At 32.7% G+C, this 17,448-nt stretch overlaps 3 protein-coding genes across 3 annotated transcripts; 2 read left to right on the top strand and 1 right to left on the bottom strand.

Annotated features, from left to right (window-relative positions):
* The first annotated feature begins 370 nt into the window (after nucleotides 1–370).
* Nucleotides 371–3,947, top strand: LOC125833482 (uncharacterized). Its single transcript, XM_049512649.1, has 3 exons — nucleotides 371–1,365; nucleotides 3,487–3,566; nucleotides 3,659–3,947. The coding sequence occupies exons 1-3, from the start codon at nucleotides 484–486 to the stop codon at nucleotides 3,750–3,752; spliced, it is 1,056 nt and encodes a 351-aa protein (XP_049368606.1). The 5' UTR covers nucleotides 371–483; the 3' UTR covers nucleotides 3,753–3,947.
* Nucleotides 3,948–4,209: 262 nt separating this feature from the next.
* On the bottom strand, nucleotides 4,210–6,092 carry LOC125833589 (thioredoxin-like 3-1, chloroplastic). The gene is made up of 5 exons (XM_049512745.1): nucleotides 5,691–6,092; nucleotides 4,915–4,989; nucleotides 4,721–4,787; nucleotides 4,602–4,619; nucleotides 4,210–4,444 (listed from the first exon to the last, which is right to left on the bottom strand). Exons 1-5 carry the CDS (start codon nucleotides 5,990–5,992, stop codon nucleotides 4,346–4,348), a joined length of 561 nt encoding a protein of 186 aa, XP_049368702.1. The 5' UTR covers nucleotides 5,993–6,092; the 3' UTR covers nucleotides 4,210–4,345.
* A 4,673-nt stretch (nucleotides 6,093–10,765) lies between these two features.
* LOC125833337 (protein trichome birefringence) lies at nucleotides 10,766–14,761 on the top strand. Its single transcript, XM_049512478.1, has 5 exons — nucleotides 10,766–12,041; nucleotides 12,589–12,781; nucleotides 12,905–13,098; nucleotides 13,198–13,356; nucleotides 14,063–14,761. The coding sequence occupies exons 1-5, from the start codon at nucleotides 10,867–10,869 to the stop codon at nucleotides 14,415–14,417; spliced, it is 2,076 nt and encodes a 691-aa protein (XP_049368435.1). The 5' UTR covers nucleotides 10,766–10,866; the 3' UTR covers nucleotides 14,418–14,761.
* The last annotated feature ends 2,687 nt before the right edge of the window (nucleotides 14,762–17,448 follow it).

The raw sequence follows: 17,448 nt of genomic DNA on the forward strand, positions 1-17,448 counted from the left end.
TATATGAACACTCTTTTTTTCTTTTTATAAACTCATAAAACAATAAGTCGTCTATTGAAAAACAACAATTAATCATATAAATTTTCGACTTAAAATTTAACCAACATTTCACATGTACTTGGCTCATAAAAATAGTCTAAATAGATTCGCTCCAACAAATTAAGTTTTTAGATGAGATTATCACACATATAATTCACGTTATTTAAAAAAATCGGGTGGGAATTCTCGATTAATGTAGAGTGTAGACTAATTAAAAGGTGCAAGATTTTTATTTTAAGTAATAAAATAAATAAATAAAAATTCAGTCTTCTAGATCCTTCTCAGCAATTCGAGTCTTTTGGAACCCTCTAGAACCTTTTTTTCCTGTTCTTTTTCTCTCACTGCGTTCCATTGGTCCATCACGTACTCCCGCAACACAGAATCAATTCCTCTCTAACGTGCTCATATCGCCGCCGCCGTACTCCGCCTCAGCGCCGCCGTAAAATGGCTCGTCTTGGAGAAGGAGACAAACGATGGATCGTGGAAGATCGACCCGACGGCACCAACGTTCACAATTGGCACTGGGCTGAAACTGACTGCCTCGAATGGTCACGAAACTTCCTCACTAACCTTTTAGCCAACAAAACCCTAATTGACGGCGAAGGTAACCTCAAAATCCGGACGAAAAAGATCGAAAAGCTTGAAGGAGAAGCTTATGTGAATATCCGGAAGGGGAAGATTATTCCGGGTTACGAATTGAATTTGGTTGTCTCTTGGGAAGGGGAAGTGAAGGAAGCTGATGGTAGTAGTGTGATGAAAATTGAAGGAAATGTTGAATTTCCTTACATTGCTGATGAGAATGCTGATGAAGATCCGGAAGTTAAGGTTATGGTTAAGGATGAAGGACCTATCGGGAAGAGATTGAAGGATGCGTTTGTTGTAAAAGGAAAGCCCTTTGTTTTGGAGCAAGTGAAGACGTATGTTAATGCTATGGCGAATGGTGGTCCTGCAAAGGAAGAAGGTGAGGTGAAGAAAGTAGTTAAGAAACCTGCTGGTGCTGGAAATGTTGCCCTTCCTCCTCCGATAGCTGTGGATGAGAAGGCAAATGTTGTTGTGGCTAAGAAGGAGAAGAAGAAGGAAGGGTTTAAGACGATTACGATGACGGAGAAATTTAGCTGTAGGGCAAAGGATTTGTTTGAGATATTGATGGATGAGAATAGGTGGAAGGGTTTTACTCAGAGTAATGCAAGGATAAGCAAAGAGGTGGGAGGAGAGTTTAGCATATTTGATGGTTCAGTGACTGGAACTAATGTGGAGTTGCAAGAAGGAAAATTGATTGTGCAGAAATGGCGATTTGGTAACTGGCCTGATGGTTTACATTCCATGGTACGATTTCCTGACCTTTGCTTCTGTATTTGTGTTTCTGTGTTTTGTCAAGAGTCTCCTTTTAACGTTAAATAAGGCAAATTACTTAGTATTGGAACGATATGTATCTGAACAGAGTGGCACTGAAGTTAAAGAATGGTATAGCTGACCTCAACTAATTGGATTCGAAGTAGCTGATTGATTGATGTATGATCTTTTATGGGTTCGTAGTGTGTAGGATGAGTTATGTTCTAGCTAACTTAACTAGTATTTGTATGTTTTTGAATACTTCCATATGAATGGGCAAAAGATATAAACTTATGTCTTTTATTTTTAATGTTAATAAGTCAAAATGTTTTTGTATTGGAATGATAGATTAGAGTGGAAAGGAAGCTGGAGAATGGTTTAGCTGACCTCAACTAATTTGGATTTGAGTTAGCTGGCTGATTGATATATGATCTTTTATGGATTTGTAGTATGTAGAATGAGTTGTTTTCTTGGTAACTACTAGTATTTGTATGTTTAATTTTGAATATTTCATATGAATAGGCAAAAGATAGAAGATTGAGTCTTCTTTTTAATGTTAATTAAGGCAAAATATTTAGTATTGGAATTAAATATATATGATTAGAGTGGAAAGGAAGCTGAAGGATGGTATAGCTGACATGAACAAATTTGGATTCAAGTCTGATTGATTGATATATGATCTTCTATGGGTGTATAGTGTGGAGAATGGGTTATGTTCTAGGTCACTTTAGTAGTAGTTGTATTGGATTCAAGTCTGATTGATTGATATATGATCATCTATGGGTGTATATTGTGGAGAATGAGTTATGTTCTAGGTATCTTTAGTAGTATTTGTATGTTTTAGTTCAAATATTTTCATCTGAATAGGCTAAAGATATAAGCTTGAGTCTTCTTTATAATGTTAGATTAGGCAAAATATTTAGTATTGGGATGAAATATATCTGATAAGAGTGGAAAGGAAGCTGAAGAATGGTATAGCTAACCTCAACTTATTTGGATTTGAGTTATCTGATTGTTTGAGATATAATCTTTATGTTCTAGGTAACTTTACTAGTAGTTGTATGTTTAGTCCAAATATTTTATCTGAATAGACAAAAGATTAACCCTAAGTTTTCCTTTTTAATGTCAATAAGATAAAATATTTAGTATTGGAATGAAATATATCTGATTATAGTGGAAAGGAAGCTACTGTGAGGGGCAGCTTTCTTAGATGACACTGGAATAGGTGGAAGATGTGTGATGTCTATTCAAGTGTACAGTTCTCTGTTACTTTAGCTTCTTACTTGAACTAGAACGCAAGCAGTGACGATGTTGAAGTCAACCCCTAGTTTTAAATAGGTCCAAATTGACACATGGTTTTGGGCTTTCGGTGTTGTTCTTCAACACAATTTGGTGTATCAATGGTGCTGTTTGAATTATTCCCCCAGGGCTTTGGTCTAGTGGTAAGGGTGTAGCTTGTGAATGTCTGGTAGTTAAGTGGAGAAGGTAGAAGGGCAGACTCATCATGATAATCTCATACCTCACACAGGATAATCTCTCCAAAAAGATATTCCAACTTGCCAACCGATGCTACTTCTGCCACAAGCACACAGAAAGTGTCAACCACTTGCTACTGCACTGCCCTGTTGCCTCAAACCGTTGGAATATGTTTAGCTGTTCTTTTGAGTCTTTCCTGGGTCATGCCTTTCTCTGTTAGGGATGCTCTTGAAAGTTGGAGTTCATGGGAAGTTGACAAAGCTATCAAGAGTAGCTCCATGATGATCCCTGGTGCTATTTGGTGTTTATGGCCTGAGAGGAACAAACGATGTTTTGATGAAATTTCAACTTCTAGAAATCTTCTGCCTAGTTTTAAACCATGCACCATTGGCCTTTAGGGATTTCCCAGTCATAAAAAATCATGTTTGAATTGATTTTCTAACTTTAAAACTCTCTTTATCATCGCTCGTCATTTCTATTCATCGTACAGTGTGGTCAATATGTTTAAATAGATAGAACTGTGACTACCTGCTGGCGACAAGGCGTGTTGTGTGTTGTGAGCCTTAGGATCTAAATAAATGGGTCTGATAGAATGGTGGTCTTTTCTGATACATCTCTGGTGATGATGAAACGTTGCAGGTCCGAATTACTTTTGAGGAACCTCAATCTGGAGTTACAGTAATCAATTTGACACATACAGATGTACCAGAGGAAGACAGGTGCGTTGTAGTTTATCTGATTACTTGTGTTAGTTTGCTTGTAAATTGGTTATACGAATTTTGTTTTCTCATTTTTGCTACTGATGGTGCAGATATGGTAACGCAACTGTTGTGGAGAATACAGAGAGAGGATGGAGGGACCTTATCTTCCACAGGATACGGGCTGTTTTTGGTTTTGGAATCTAAATTCTCCTCAAGTGTGGAATTTTACAATCGATGCTTCCCTTCAGTAACTGCATACTGTATGAGTCCGTTCAACTGAGTTTTTCCTGAGTCGATTGTCAGTTTCTTCAAGCTTAATAACTCAATTTGATGGTGAACTTTTAGAATTTGTCTCCAGTGGAACTTGTCTTCAATGAAAACTTATTCATCTTTGTTGGACGATCGTTGCATCCAGTTTTTCGTTTAATTATTGCTTGTTTGGTAGTAGTTTGGTGTGATGGTGCTTCTTCCATTATTTTTTGTATGCATCATTTTGATATCAATGCCTACTGATGGGCTGGCTAGTGGCAATCCATTTTAGCTTTGTCTATTTTCAATCCGTCCAAATCTGATTCAACTCACCCATTTGCCACCACTACGTCAGCGTATATATATACTAATTGTTTCGAGCAAAGTTTTTAAGTTCCAACATCACCAATATTTCACCATATTTGATAATGCAAAAGGATCCTTTGTAACAACTGTACATATTGAAATGCCCTTTGCTGAATATACAAATTGATGTCAAACTTTGGACAAAGCAAAAGAAATTTGTTGTTTATTTGGACTAGTAACAACTATATAAAGTTTTTGATCATTTCTCTCACTTCTTCAATTACAAGCCATGCCTTGTGCCCTCCAATCACCTCAGCTTTCATTTCCCCATCTTTCCACAACTGCAACAACAATTACGCCTCAGACTCAAACAAGTTAGGATTTGACTATATTAATTCCCTCTTTTGTTATTTAAGCTCATTTCATATCATCATCAAATTAAATAAAATGAAAAGATCTTTCGAACTTTTGAAAGGTTGGAGAATCCATAATGCTCACCTGAATTGTTGGCATTTTCTGGAAATCAAAACAAGAATAAATTAGCTGGCTAACACAGGAACATGAACAGCAATAGACAGCTAAAAGATTACTTAAGTTGTTCCCAAAACAGTACTTACCGAGATGTTTCCGCGCTTGACTAAAGTTTGTGGCACTTTATTGACATCCACATAGTAGAATTTGAGTCTAAAAACAAGAACATAAAAATCCAGTTTCTTGTCAAACTACTGCCAAATTAATAACATGGCAAAATAGTTCATTATTTCCAAGGCATTGTATTGTCTTAGAGAGCAGACATGAAAAAGGGGCTTACTTGGTATCAAACTCAGCAGCAAGTTTCTCCAATTTAGGCTTCAAATATATGCATTTCCGGCACCAAGCTGCCATCCTATCAATCATTTGCTACAAACAAATCAATCTAACGACAACTCTATGAATTTGATTCTGTCTCTAAAAATGAAGAAAATAATCATCCAGTGTCCAAAGTTCATTATCTAACTAATCCAGAGATTCCATCTCTGGGATCAAACACGAGATTTGTGGTTAAAAGAAGGACCTTTACTATCAAAAAGACTTCATCTCAGAACTCAAACTCAAAACCTATCATTAAAGGAAGGAGCTTTACTATCTAAAAGACTCCATCTTGAAGTTCAAACCTGAGACCTATAGTTAAAAGGAGGACCACCTATACAATCAAAAAAGCTTCTCGTCTTAGATTAAAACCCGAGACCTATGGTTAAAGACAGAACCTTTACCATTCAACCACATTACACTAAAACTCGAGACCTATGATTAAAGACAAAACCTTAACAATTCAACCTCATTAAACAAAAACTCAAGACCTATGATTAAACACAAAACCTTTACCATTCAACCACATTAGACTACAACTCGAGACCTATGATTAAAGACAGAACCTTTACCATTCAAGCACATTAGACCAAAACTCGAGACCTATAATTAAAGACAAAACCTTTACCATTCAACCACATTAGACTAAAACCCGAAACCTATGATTAAAGACAAAACTTTTACCATTCAACCAGAGTCTTTCTTGTATCACAAAGAAGGTAAAGATAAGATTTTTACCAATCAATGATGATAGGTTGTGAAAGCTCTTTAGCAGAGTCTAAAATCTGATCAAGTTGTTCACTACTCTCAATGGGTTGCATCTCAACAGCAGCTGGTCTTGACAAATCTGCCCAAGAGGCATGAATTCTAAACTCCCTTTTTATTTTCTTCTTCCAATCACCTCTTCTTTTGTCAACAAAACAAAATCCATATGATTTTACAATATTTAGATTCCCTCCACTGTTCAAAAACAGATGCTGATTCTCTCTATTGTAGATTTCTCTGTACAAAATTTGGGAATTTGGTGCTAAAATTGACATTTTTTAGAAGTTTTTGGTACTTGAAAAGAGGTGAATGTATAAAAAAGATCAGATATTTGGGTGTGTGAGGTTTTTTTCCTCATTTTTTAATTTACAAGTAGATATTTTTGTCAAAGGTACAAACTTGTGATGCATTCTTGATTTTATTGCTTGAAGGTAAAGCTTATCCACTTATCCTTGTAGTGTATTGGAGTTTTGTTAAAGAAAAAAGACCATTTGGTGCCCATCTTGTAGTAGAGTTGCTTTTTCTTAACCCTTTGTCCATGTGGAAACACTATATAATACGGTGTCAAATGGACATGTTAGGTTGAATTTGAACGAGTTAATATCAATGAATTAATTAATGAGAGGATCATTAACTCGGTTAAAAGTTACTTAAGCTGAAATGAGTTAGATCAAAATGGGCTAACCAATAGATCATATTCTAATTCGAGTTTTGATCTATTGATTTTCTTATAATTTGTTTAAGTATTTGATAGCTTATTTTTCTTCTAAATATGATTGTATATCGTATATCAAACAAAAAGATATTTTTTTAAAATCATTTCCTCCTTCGTAGGCTTTTTTTTTTTTGTTTCCCACCCGATGTCCGGAGCCCACATTGGAGCTTTGATTAAATTTGGATCGCGCACTACAGGGCCCATTCGGGGGTGGTGCTCCCAATAGAATTTTCTCCATACCCAGGGCTCGAACCGAGACCTCTAGTTAAGGGTGAAGTACTTCCACCAGTGCACCACAACCCATGTTGGTTTCTTCGTAGGCTTGATACGCCTTACTCCACAAGAAATTACATCTTATAATCTTGAAAATTGATGGTCTTGAGCTTTTGATATCCATTTGCATCAAGTTCAAAAGGAAAAACTTGTTGACCTAGAAGCTTTGTTCATTAGGCAAGTGAAGCTGGGACAAAATTTTAATATCACCGATCTTCAAGGTCATTCTTGTAAATCATCCCTCCACTCGAATCCTATGTAATTCTTATTGGGCCTAATAATTTAAAAGCCCATCAGCATATTTGAGTTTAGGGCAACCCAACATAGATTGGGCTGATAAAGCCTATCAAAATAAGGAAGGAAGCACACTTGATCATTTTTGCTTACTTATCATTGTGGTGAAATGATAAGTATTTTTTTGTTTTGTTTAGAGATCTTAATTTCGAGTCCAGGATAATAGAAAGTCTTCTTTAAACTTTATCCTTCAAAGTGAATTTTTTTAACGCGGACGTTAATTAATCAAACTTCAAAGCAAATATAATCTCCGGATGACCAAAAAGAAAAAAGTTATAGTGGCTTATAGAGGAATCACATGACAACTAATTAAAAGTCCATGTTATTCTATTCAATTTTCATATTACAAAAGTGCGTGACAGAACTAAAAATTATCTCAGCATTTCGTCTTTTTTCTATTGGAGTCATCTAATTTTTTTTTTCTTTCATTTAAATGAAAATTTTGGTTGAATTTCTATTATAGATTTAGTTAAAATTCATATTAATTCTAAAGGTGTAATGACAAATAGGTACATATTTTAAATTTGAAATTATATTTAGATATGTATTTTATTTAATATAGATTTTTTAATAGATGAACTTCAAAAATTGACTAAATCTTATGGACGAATAATATTCAACATTTTTTTATATAAAACAATCCACTTTCAATAGTACCTATGATTAAACGATAGCTTCATATTTGATGAAATATTTAGTCGGTGGACAAAAAGTGGTTGGCAAATAGGAAGTTAAGACTTTAATGAAATTATTGCCCCTTTTCCATTGGTCATTAATTCTTCAATTATAAGAGGTGTATATTATTCAAGTTTCTCTCTTCTTCTTCTTCATTTTTTTAAAAAAATAAAATAAATAAGAATCTCATATAAAAATAATTCAGTTACATGTTTATGAAAAATGAAAGGATTCCATAATTTTTTACTTTTTGTGAATGAATATAAAATCTTTGAACTCAACTATCTAACACAATAAAATATGATATGCATTCTCATATATATATATTGTTGATATTAGGGAGAAAATTTAGGATTTAAAATTTGTATGTTCGTTCATGTTATATATCTCAAGTTATTATACACAAAAAAATTAATAAATTTACAATTTAATATTTAGTATATTGTAATTTGCAGATAACCTTCAAAAAAAATTATGCTAGAATTTTTTCCGCATTAATTTTCAGACAATCGCTTGATTGATATATTTATCTTACAAGTCATTGAACGATCAAATCGTTTACATATAAATCAAATAGTAGCATTAGAACAATAAAAATACATAGTAAGAAAAAAAAATTGTAATTCCGTGAATCATATGACCTCTCAAAATTTTGAGTCCATACTTGCCATTTTATTAGTAGAAATAAGTCGACACATATGAGTAATTGATTCTTCCTAGTATGGTCCTAGCCTCCTAGGGACATAATGTTTGATATACCGACAACTATACTAAGTTATCGTAAAAGATTGTGATAGAGTGATAAATATTTTTATCTTTAATTATTAAGAGGTTTCGAATTCGATGCATGAGTATAAAATTGTTTTTAGTAGAAAATATACAATTTTACTTTCTTAAGTGAGACTTACTAACACGAATCCAAATTAATCTGACTCCAAATAGATACCAAACACCAAAACAAATAAATATAAGCTGTTGTGACTTGACATATTGTTTTTTTTTTCTGTTTAGCCATTTATATCCCAAGCAACTAGTTTGATTAATTCGAGTTCCTGTTGGTTAGGCTCCTTAGTGAATTAAGTGCTCCTTGTTATGTCGAATCAGAATTTTAATTTAATGAATTGTGAATTTCAGAATGATGACTTAAAGTGTAAATAACAATGAGCTTCAAATTTCATGTGTGTGCATATTTAAATTAATTTTAAAATATATAAATAAATTGTCTAACTAAAAATATTAAGTTCATCAGAATTTTTATGATAATTTTGCTTGAAAACAAAACAAAACCATCTTAATTTTATGATCATAAATTCGATTCGATTATTATTCTTCAAAAGAAGAATATAAGGACTTATTATTTTAAATTTTATGAGATGATGATCAAAAGTAATTGTTGCACTTTAGATCATAAAACATGGGCTTTAACTGAAGATTAACCAAACTTTGTTAATCAGCATGATATACATAAAAAAATTTGAATGTATGATTTTATTTTATTTTTTGAAGAATTGACAATGCTTTTACCCACTATGCTTCATTCACTATATCAAAAAAACTTTCAATGATATTTAATTAATAAAAATATCTTAATTATCAATAAATATATATTTTTAGAGATAAATGTTCTTAAAATCAATAGCAACATTAAATCTAACGATAATTAATTAATGCTGATAAATATTTTCACTTTTTATTAATATTTATATTTATTACCGTTAAAAGTTACGGATTACTTTTTTTTAACAAAATCTAACAAATTTTCAAGGTAACACCTTTTTAACCTTATATTGGTGAAAAAGTAAAAGACAAACATTCTAATTAAAGTACTTCTTGTTTCTACCCAAAAAAAATAAAGTACTTCATTTTAGGCGTGTACACATGGAAGCATCTCCTTCGTTTGTTATTTATCTCCTAAATTCTCTCTGACAATACCAAGGCAAGTATTCCTGCTAATAGACTCAAAAACAAGTGTTATTTTCATTTTTCAAACTTAAAAGTGTCAGCAAAATATTGACAAAGTTGAAAAAGGTGAACTAAGCTTTGACCTTTTGAGTCCAAATATTTCCTAATAAAGAGTAAATTAATGAATATTATTTGAAGCAATTTCTTCACTTTAAATTTAATTAAAGTAGCTTTGTTTACATTAATCCATATTTAGTAGTATTGATTCATTGTTGATTAGTAATCATTGGTACAAATTTGGTTGAAGTTGAAGCTAAATGAGTGTGTTCTAGAGTTGATTAAGCTATATTAGGACATGTATTATACTCGAAAATAATTTTTTTTCCGAAATTTACTATTTATGAGTAAATATAATTATTTCATCAATATTTTGACTTGTTAGTAAATATTATTATTTCACGCTTTAATTGACAAACATAAATACATAAAACTTTTTGGTCTTAAATAATATTTATCTTACAAAATTTTGAGTTTTCGTATCAAAATTTAGGGATGAAACGACTTTTTTATATGGTCTTAAATAACACTCGTCTTGTGACCCAAAATCCATTTTCAAATTATGATATTAAAAGCAAACTTATCTTAATATTTTATAAACCCAATTTTGAACCTCGTATCATATTATTTATGCTCTAATTAGCATAAACATTTAGAAAATAAAATGATCAACTTTTAAGTTCATATATAATAACTAGTAAATCACCTCAGAAATGTAAATTGTGGCAGAGTCAAGCTGCCCAAAGACATGTTCTTATGCACTACTTATCCATCCGCTAGTAAAAACATCATTTCTTGTTCGAGTTGCATGGGTTAAACATGCTGCCAACGTTCATTTTAAATCGAAATTAATCTCTCCTCAGAATTTATAGTTGCATTACTTATAGCTTATTAGACAAGTTCAATACGATAAACTCTGGATAACAAAGAATTAGATGAATTCGATCTCTTATCTCACTAATACTAAAAAAAAAATAAAAAAAATCTAGAAAGCAGTACTCCAGTTTTTCCACAGAGAGAAGCACACATTGAGAGTCTACATTCCACACAACACGCTTTAATACATCCCAACTTTCTTCTTCCTCTTTCTCTCTCTTTGCCATTTACTGCTTTTTTTACTTCTCTCTCACTTCTCAAGGCTTTTCATTCTTCTCTCTTCTTGTTTTCCACATCTCAACTTATATCAATACATTGTGTTTTTCCATTAAAAAAAAAACACCCCACTAGGCAGATATGGCTGATACAGCAAAATATACACCAATTAATGGTGGAAAAACTCTGATTACAGACCTGAAAACTCACTTCTCTTTTCTTAAAACCAAAAGAACTGTTACTTGTGCATATGGGTTCATGTTTGTTTTCATTCTTGTTACTTTTTTCTTGGCTTTTAGTCCTTCACCCAACTCTTCTTCTCCTTGGTTCACAAATATCTTCTCTTTAAGCAGTAGTAGTACTAGTACTAGTAGTGGAAGTACTTTTTCTGATGAATCTTCTAGATCTCACTTCTCTTCAGTTTATTCTTACTTTTTCCCCAATTCCTCACAGCAACTTCAAAATTTCACTAACCCCAGATCCCAAAACTCCAATTTTGAGCCTCTAAACAATGATTCAGATGATAAAGGTGAAGTCTTGGAAAGCCCCTTGAAGCCTTCTGTGAATGTGTCAGCAGTAGCACCAGTATCTTCATCTGGGTTGAATCAAGAATCATCAAGTGTGAAGGATCAGTCTAAAAGTAAGGATTTTGATGATAAAAATGGAGTCTTGAAAAACCCCTTGAAGCCATCTGTGAATGTGTCAGCAGTAGGATCAATATCTCCATCTGGGTTGGATCAAGAATCATCAAGTGTGAAGAATCAGTCAAAAAGTAAGGATTTTGATGATAAAAATGGAGTCTTGGAAAGCCCCTCAAAGCCTACTGTGAATGTATCAGTAGTGGCAGCAAAATCCTCTTCTGAGTTGAATCAAGAATCATCAAGTGTAAAGAATCAGCCTAAAAGCAAAGATTTTGATGATAAAGTTGGAAACTTGAAGGCAAATCAGAGTAAAAATCCATTGGAAAAGTCATCAGCAAGTGTCAATCAGACAGCAAAATCTGGTAGTGAGAGTAAAGAGAAGGGAATTGCAGAAAAGGGAGTGAAGGGTAATTTCACTTCCTCATTTGTGAAAAGCCAGAGTGATGGAACAAATTTAGATGTGTCTGCAAAGAAGAAGAAGGATGAAGATTTGGTTAAGTCTTTATTGAGTTGTGATTTTTTTGATGGGAATTGGGTGAAAGATGAGTCTTATCCTTTGTATAAACCTGGTTCTTGTTCTCTGATTGATGAACAATTTAACTGTTTTCTCAATGGTAGACCTGATAATAATCACATGAAGATGAAATGGAAGCCCAATGCTTGTACTCTTCCAAGGTAATATTTTGCTATTTATGCTCAACTTAATTCTAATCATAATTTTATCTGGTCTATGAGCTTAAAGAACCTCAAAACTTGTTCGGGACTGAGGTGTAGTTGTTGTTGTTGTTGTTTGAACTCCGAATTGGCACGAGTTTGAGCTTAAGTGAGGCAATGATGATTCATATAGCTGATCCCAACGTGTTTGGACTGAGGCGTAATAGTTGTTGTTATGATCTCCAAATTAGGCCGACTTCAACTTGTTTGCGACTGAATATGTTGTTGTTGTTGATGAGTTTATATGCTTCTTGTGTTTTCAATCACTCAAGAAAATCCCTTGCTTGTGGAATATGGCATTTTTCATTTTTGTTCATTATCTGTGAGATTTGATCTAGTTCTTTAATTAAACCATGATTTCTTTATCTCAAAGTTGATCTTTTTCATCGATTACGTTGTAAATTAATATTATAACAAGCTATTTGCACTTGTTTTGCTTCTTTGAGATCGAATCAATATATGTATTCTTGAAGTTTTCTAACAATTGATTTTTGGAACTTGTGGACAGATTGAATGGAACTCATATGCTGGAATTGTTGAGAGGAAAGCGATTAGTATTTGTCGGTGATTCGCTCAATAGGAACATGTGGGAATCCCTTGTTTGCATTCTTAGAAACTCTGTCAAAGATCAGAAAAAAGTTTATGAAGAATCTGGCAGACAACATTTTAGGACTGAGGCTTCATATTCATTTCTATTTGAGGTAAGATACCGTACCCATATCGGAGGCATTTTTGAAGAGTCTGAGCAACATAGCTACTATTAGACTTCGTAATCATTATATGTTCATAATCTAATGACATCTTTAAATTTTTCGATAATTCAGGAGTATAATTTCAGAGTGGAGTTTTTTGTATCTCCATTCTTGGTTCAAGAATGGGAATATGCAGATAAAAAAGGAACAAAGAAGGAAACACTTCGACTTGATTTGATCGGACAGTCTGCTGATAAATATAAAAATGCAGATATCTTAATCTTCAACACCGGCCACTGGTGGACACACGAGAAAACTTCCTTGGGGTAAGATTTATTGTTTTTTTTCTCAATCAATGTGTATAATCTATAGTTGTTTATGCTTTAAGAATATAGTTTTACATTAAACAATGACGCATGTTACAGGAAGGACTATTATCAAGAAGGAAGTCACGTATACAACGAATTAGATGTTCTTGAGGCATTTCGAAAAGCTTTAACAACATGGGGAAGATGGGTTGATTCCCATGTAAATCCTAAGAAAACATTTGTTCTCTTCAGAGGTTATTCTGCGTCTCATTTTAGGTAAATCCCCGATTACATCTACTTGTCGATAAATCAAGTTCTCTTCTCTATAGTAGTGTCGTTATTCATCGGTTGATTTCACGTTTGGTTTTCACCTGTGGTTACTGAACTTTATTCACTATAATAGTAAAGTCACAAAACTATCTTTTGTTGCCTTAAAGTACGTGTAAATTGCTCAAACAATGACTAGAAGGAGGAATTCCCGATGTCGGGTAATTCTTTTAATAGTATTTCTACCATTTAATATTATTTTGTGCCAGAAATTTAACCTTTGGTTCATTTGTATCATTTGAGCAATTCACACCTAGTTCAGTTACTTTAATGTGACAAAAAATAGTTTTGTGATTCTACCATTACCACGGATGAAGTTAAACGACCATTCATGAAATTAACTTGTTCATCCATAACCTATTTGTTCTGTCGCCCTATATTTGCTCAGACTCTACAAAAATGTTATTGCTGCACTCGTATTGGATCCTCGATCGATGCACTACTTTGGAGGATCCAACAAGCACTTGACAACATTTTTAAAAAGTCCGAGCAACATAACTTTTACCTATTAATATTATATCAATACAACACACAAAGTGTAATACCACAAGTGGGGTCAGTGGGAGGGTAGGATGTACGCAGACATTAGAAAAGTAGTTTCCGATATAATATTATATCATTGTTTTGCTTAAACTATCTTCTTTTTTCTTCATAGCGGCGGACAATGGAATTCAGGTGGAGCTTGTGACCATGAAACAGAACCAATCAAGAACACAACATATCTAACACCATATCCATCAAAGATGAATGTATTAGAAAGAGTTTTAAAAGGGATGAAAACTCAAGTCTCATATCTCAATATCACAAGAATGACTGATTTTCGAAAAGATGGTCATCCATCAGTGTATAGGAAACAAAAATTTACAGTTGAAGAGAAGAAAACACCATTGTTGTTTCAAGATTGTAGTCATTGGTGTCTCCCTGGTGTGCCTGATGCTTGGAATGAGTTGCTATATGCCAAGATTTTAGTAAATCAACATCAAAAACAACAAGACGACAAGAAGTCGTAGAGGGTCGGGCCCATTATTCATCGAGTGTCACACTAGTAAGCCTCATTGACCCTCAGGAATTTCTCGATTATATATACAAGAATATGGGAGAGTATGTTTATAGACTATATACGCGAGAGTTGAGAAGCTTCCCTCATTCTTTTCGTGAAGGGGTGCCTTGGAGCAACAATAATGTTGTCTTCATGTAATCTATGCATTATTGGTTCGAGCTGTGTAATCAATTACTGATGCTTATGTCAAGGTAGACTATCTATATCACATCATGTAAATTATATTCTTAAATTATTTACATTATTTATTATGAATAATTTATAGAATCATAAGATTAATCGTGCTTGGGATCAGGGGTATTGTATACATTTTTTTTTAATACAAAATTGTTGTTTGTGACATAGCATTTTTCTTAATTATTGAGCGTAATTAAGGGATCTAATTAAAAGTTCCATGTTACACATGACATCTCTGCTTGACAATGAAAATTAGTTGTTTGATTAGAGAGCTTGTCGTGTTGGACTGTTTAGGAAAAAGATGGTTAAAGTATTTCTTAAATATTTTAATCCTGTTTATTTTTTCTAGTTCACATGGGATGTTCTTCTAAAAGTGTTCTAGTTATTTATACTAAAATAAATAAATAATTACATTTAATATAATTTAACCAGTTCTTATATAAGTATTTTACTTTATATGAGTATCTTATTTTTCTAAGGTAAACATATTAAATTCACTGTGAAAGTTAAGTCGACCAAATCTAATAGCTTAATCATGAAGACTTCTAATTAATTACTACTCCCTCTCCGTTTCTATTATTATGTCGTCCTTAGTAAAAATAGATGATTCTAAATGAGTACTACTTCCGTCCACTTTTAAATATCATAGTTTTCTTTTTTAGAGTCAAATGATAATAACTTTGACTAACATTTTACGATATATTTTTTCATCATATTAATATGCAAAAAATTGGAATTTATAGTACTTTTTGTATAGTATTTGAATATCTAAATCTTTTGTTTAAAATATCGAATTAATGTAATCTAATTTAACTTTGAAAATTAGTCAAATTAACTTTGCGAAAAGCACAACATGACAATTAAAAAGTGGACATGGGAGGTTTGTCATTTCACAAAATCAATGCTTAAATGACACTATTCTTCCTATTTTACCCTTGTGAGTTATTAGCCTTAAAAATATACATTTGACCAACATAGAAAAATTAAATAAATAATTCATGTCCATTGGTCAAATTAATTAATCAAAGTAAATTAATTCATGTTAATTGATTGAAAATTTGGCTTAAAAACATTAAATATGAGTAGAATATTAAACTTACTTAATTTCTTAATGCACGTAAAATCTAAAATGATAGATATATAACTAAGAACAGAGAAATTGTGTTTTATTGGATTTAGTTTTTCGTATGTTAACTTGAACGTCGTAAAATAATAACATGTAAAAAAGTAGATTTTTCAGTGTTTCAAAACTATCTTGAATACACTTTTTCGGGGAAGGAAAAAAATGACATTATATATGTAACATGTTTAAATAAAAAATTACTTTAAAAAAAAAAACATTATATATGTAACATATTTAAATAAAAAATAAGCAAATCCTACTTTTAAAAAAACAATCCTATTTTGGGTGGATTAAAAAAAAAAGTCTCATATAAATTAGTACAATATGTGTTTTGGATCATATTTATGGTATATAGCTATTTATGGGTTGTCTTCAACTATTTTAGATAAAGTCATCCAATTGCCCAATTTGAATTGATCGCTTCATAGGGGACCATGCAATTTAATGCAGTTAATTGTTCATGATATCATTATTGAGCGCAAATGTGCGTATCATGTAAATCTATCATATTCCTTATAAAACTCTTTACTTCCTTCTCTCGTTTTGATATGAGATTCACCCAAGTTATAATATGCATCTTTATTTGGAAGTTTATTAGCTTAGGTCCGTCCTTCGTTATGAGTGTTGCATACATCCCTCTTAGGTACTTACTATTCTTGTTGAGTTTTTGTCCCATGATCGTTCTAAGGGAGTATCATGCTCTGATATTATATTTATCACGAAACCCAAGCTCATGACACATATTATATGTTTTGGCCAACATATTCTAAGAATTTGTTCCTCAAATTGCGCAATCATCGAACTTAAAAGCGGATGTATCGTATAAACTTGTACTTTACCTTACAAAAACATTTACTTTTCTCTTACATTTCAAAGATTCGCCTAAGATGTAAAATACAGACCTTTAGAGGCGAGAGAGACCTATCAATACTTCTCTTTGGCCTCATTTGTTACGAATTGAAACATCATGATTCTCAACGCATTTCATTGACCAATACACCAAACCTCGATTCATGACATGAAAGAACTAGTTATGTAGGAAGCCTCAGCCTTCATGTAAGAATTTGAGATCAACCAAAGATCATGAAACAAACAAAGATTTAAGGCATAGTATTCTGCAATAATCTTAGTATTCATTAATGCAAGATTACAGAAAGCTTCTGAAACAAAGAAACAAATGAGTGTTGTTCACATCTAAGGTTAAATTTATTGAGTCAAGAGACCAAAAGCTCAAGATTCATTATAAAGTCCAAAAAGCTCTACTCTATACTGTGGGTGTTGCTCGGACTCTCCAAAATTGCTGCAGTATCCCTATCGGATCATCCAAAAATGCTCTACTTTTGAAGGATCCGATACACATATGACGGCATTTTTGAACAGTCAAAGCAACATGCACAATGGGATGCAGAACAGCATAGAAGAGCTCTTCAATTATTGAAGAATATAGAGAGGTCCTACACTTGTGAAAGGTGGTTAACTTCAAAATACACATGATGATTTATCCTTAAGATAGTAACATCCAAAAACATTATCAATATCAAGAATTTCCAAATATTGGAAAAAAGGAGTGTCAAGAGACGAGATCATTTCTGCTATCTCCATGAGTACAGCCACAATGATACGATGCACCACCATTTTAATGCTCACAGAAATACCAAATCAAGTAAGCCACAGGAATGAA

Source organism: Solanum verrucosum, unplaced genomic scaffold (genome assembly GCF_900185275.1).
Source record: "Solanum verrucosum unplaced genomic scaffold, falcon-dt-bn FXZP01000285.1, whole genome shotgun sequence".
Classification (NCBI taxonomy): domain Eukaryota; kingdom Viridiplantae; phylum Streptophyta; class Magnoliopsida; order Solanales; family Solanaceae; genus Solanum; species Solanum verrucosum.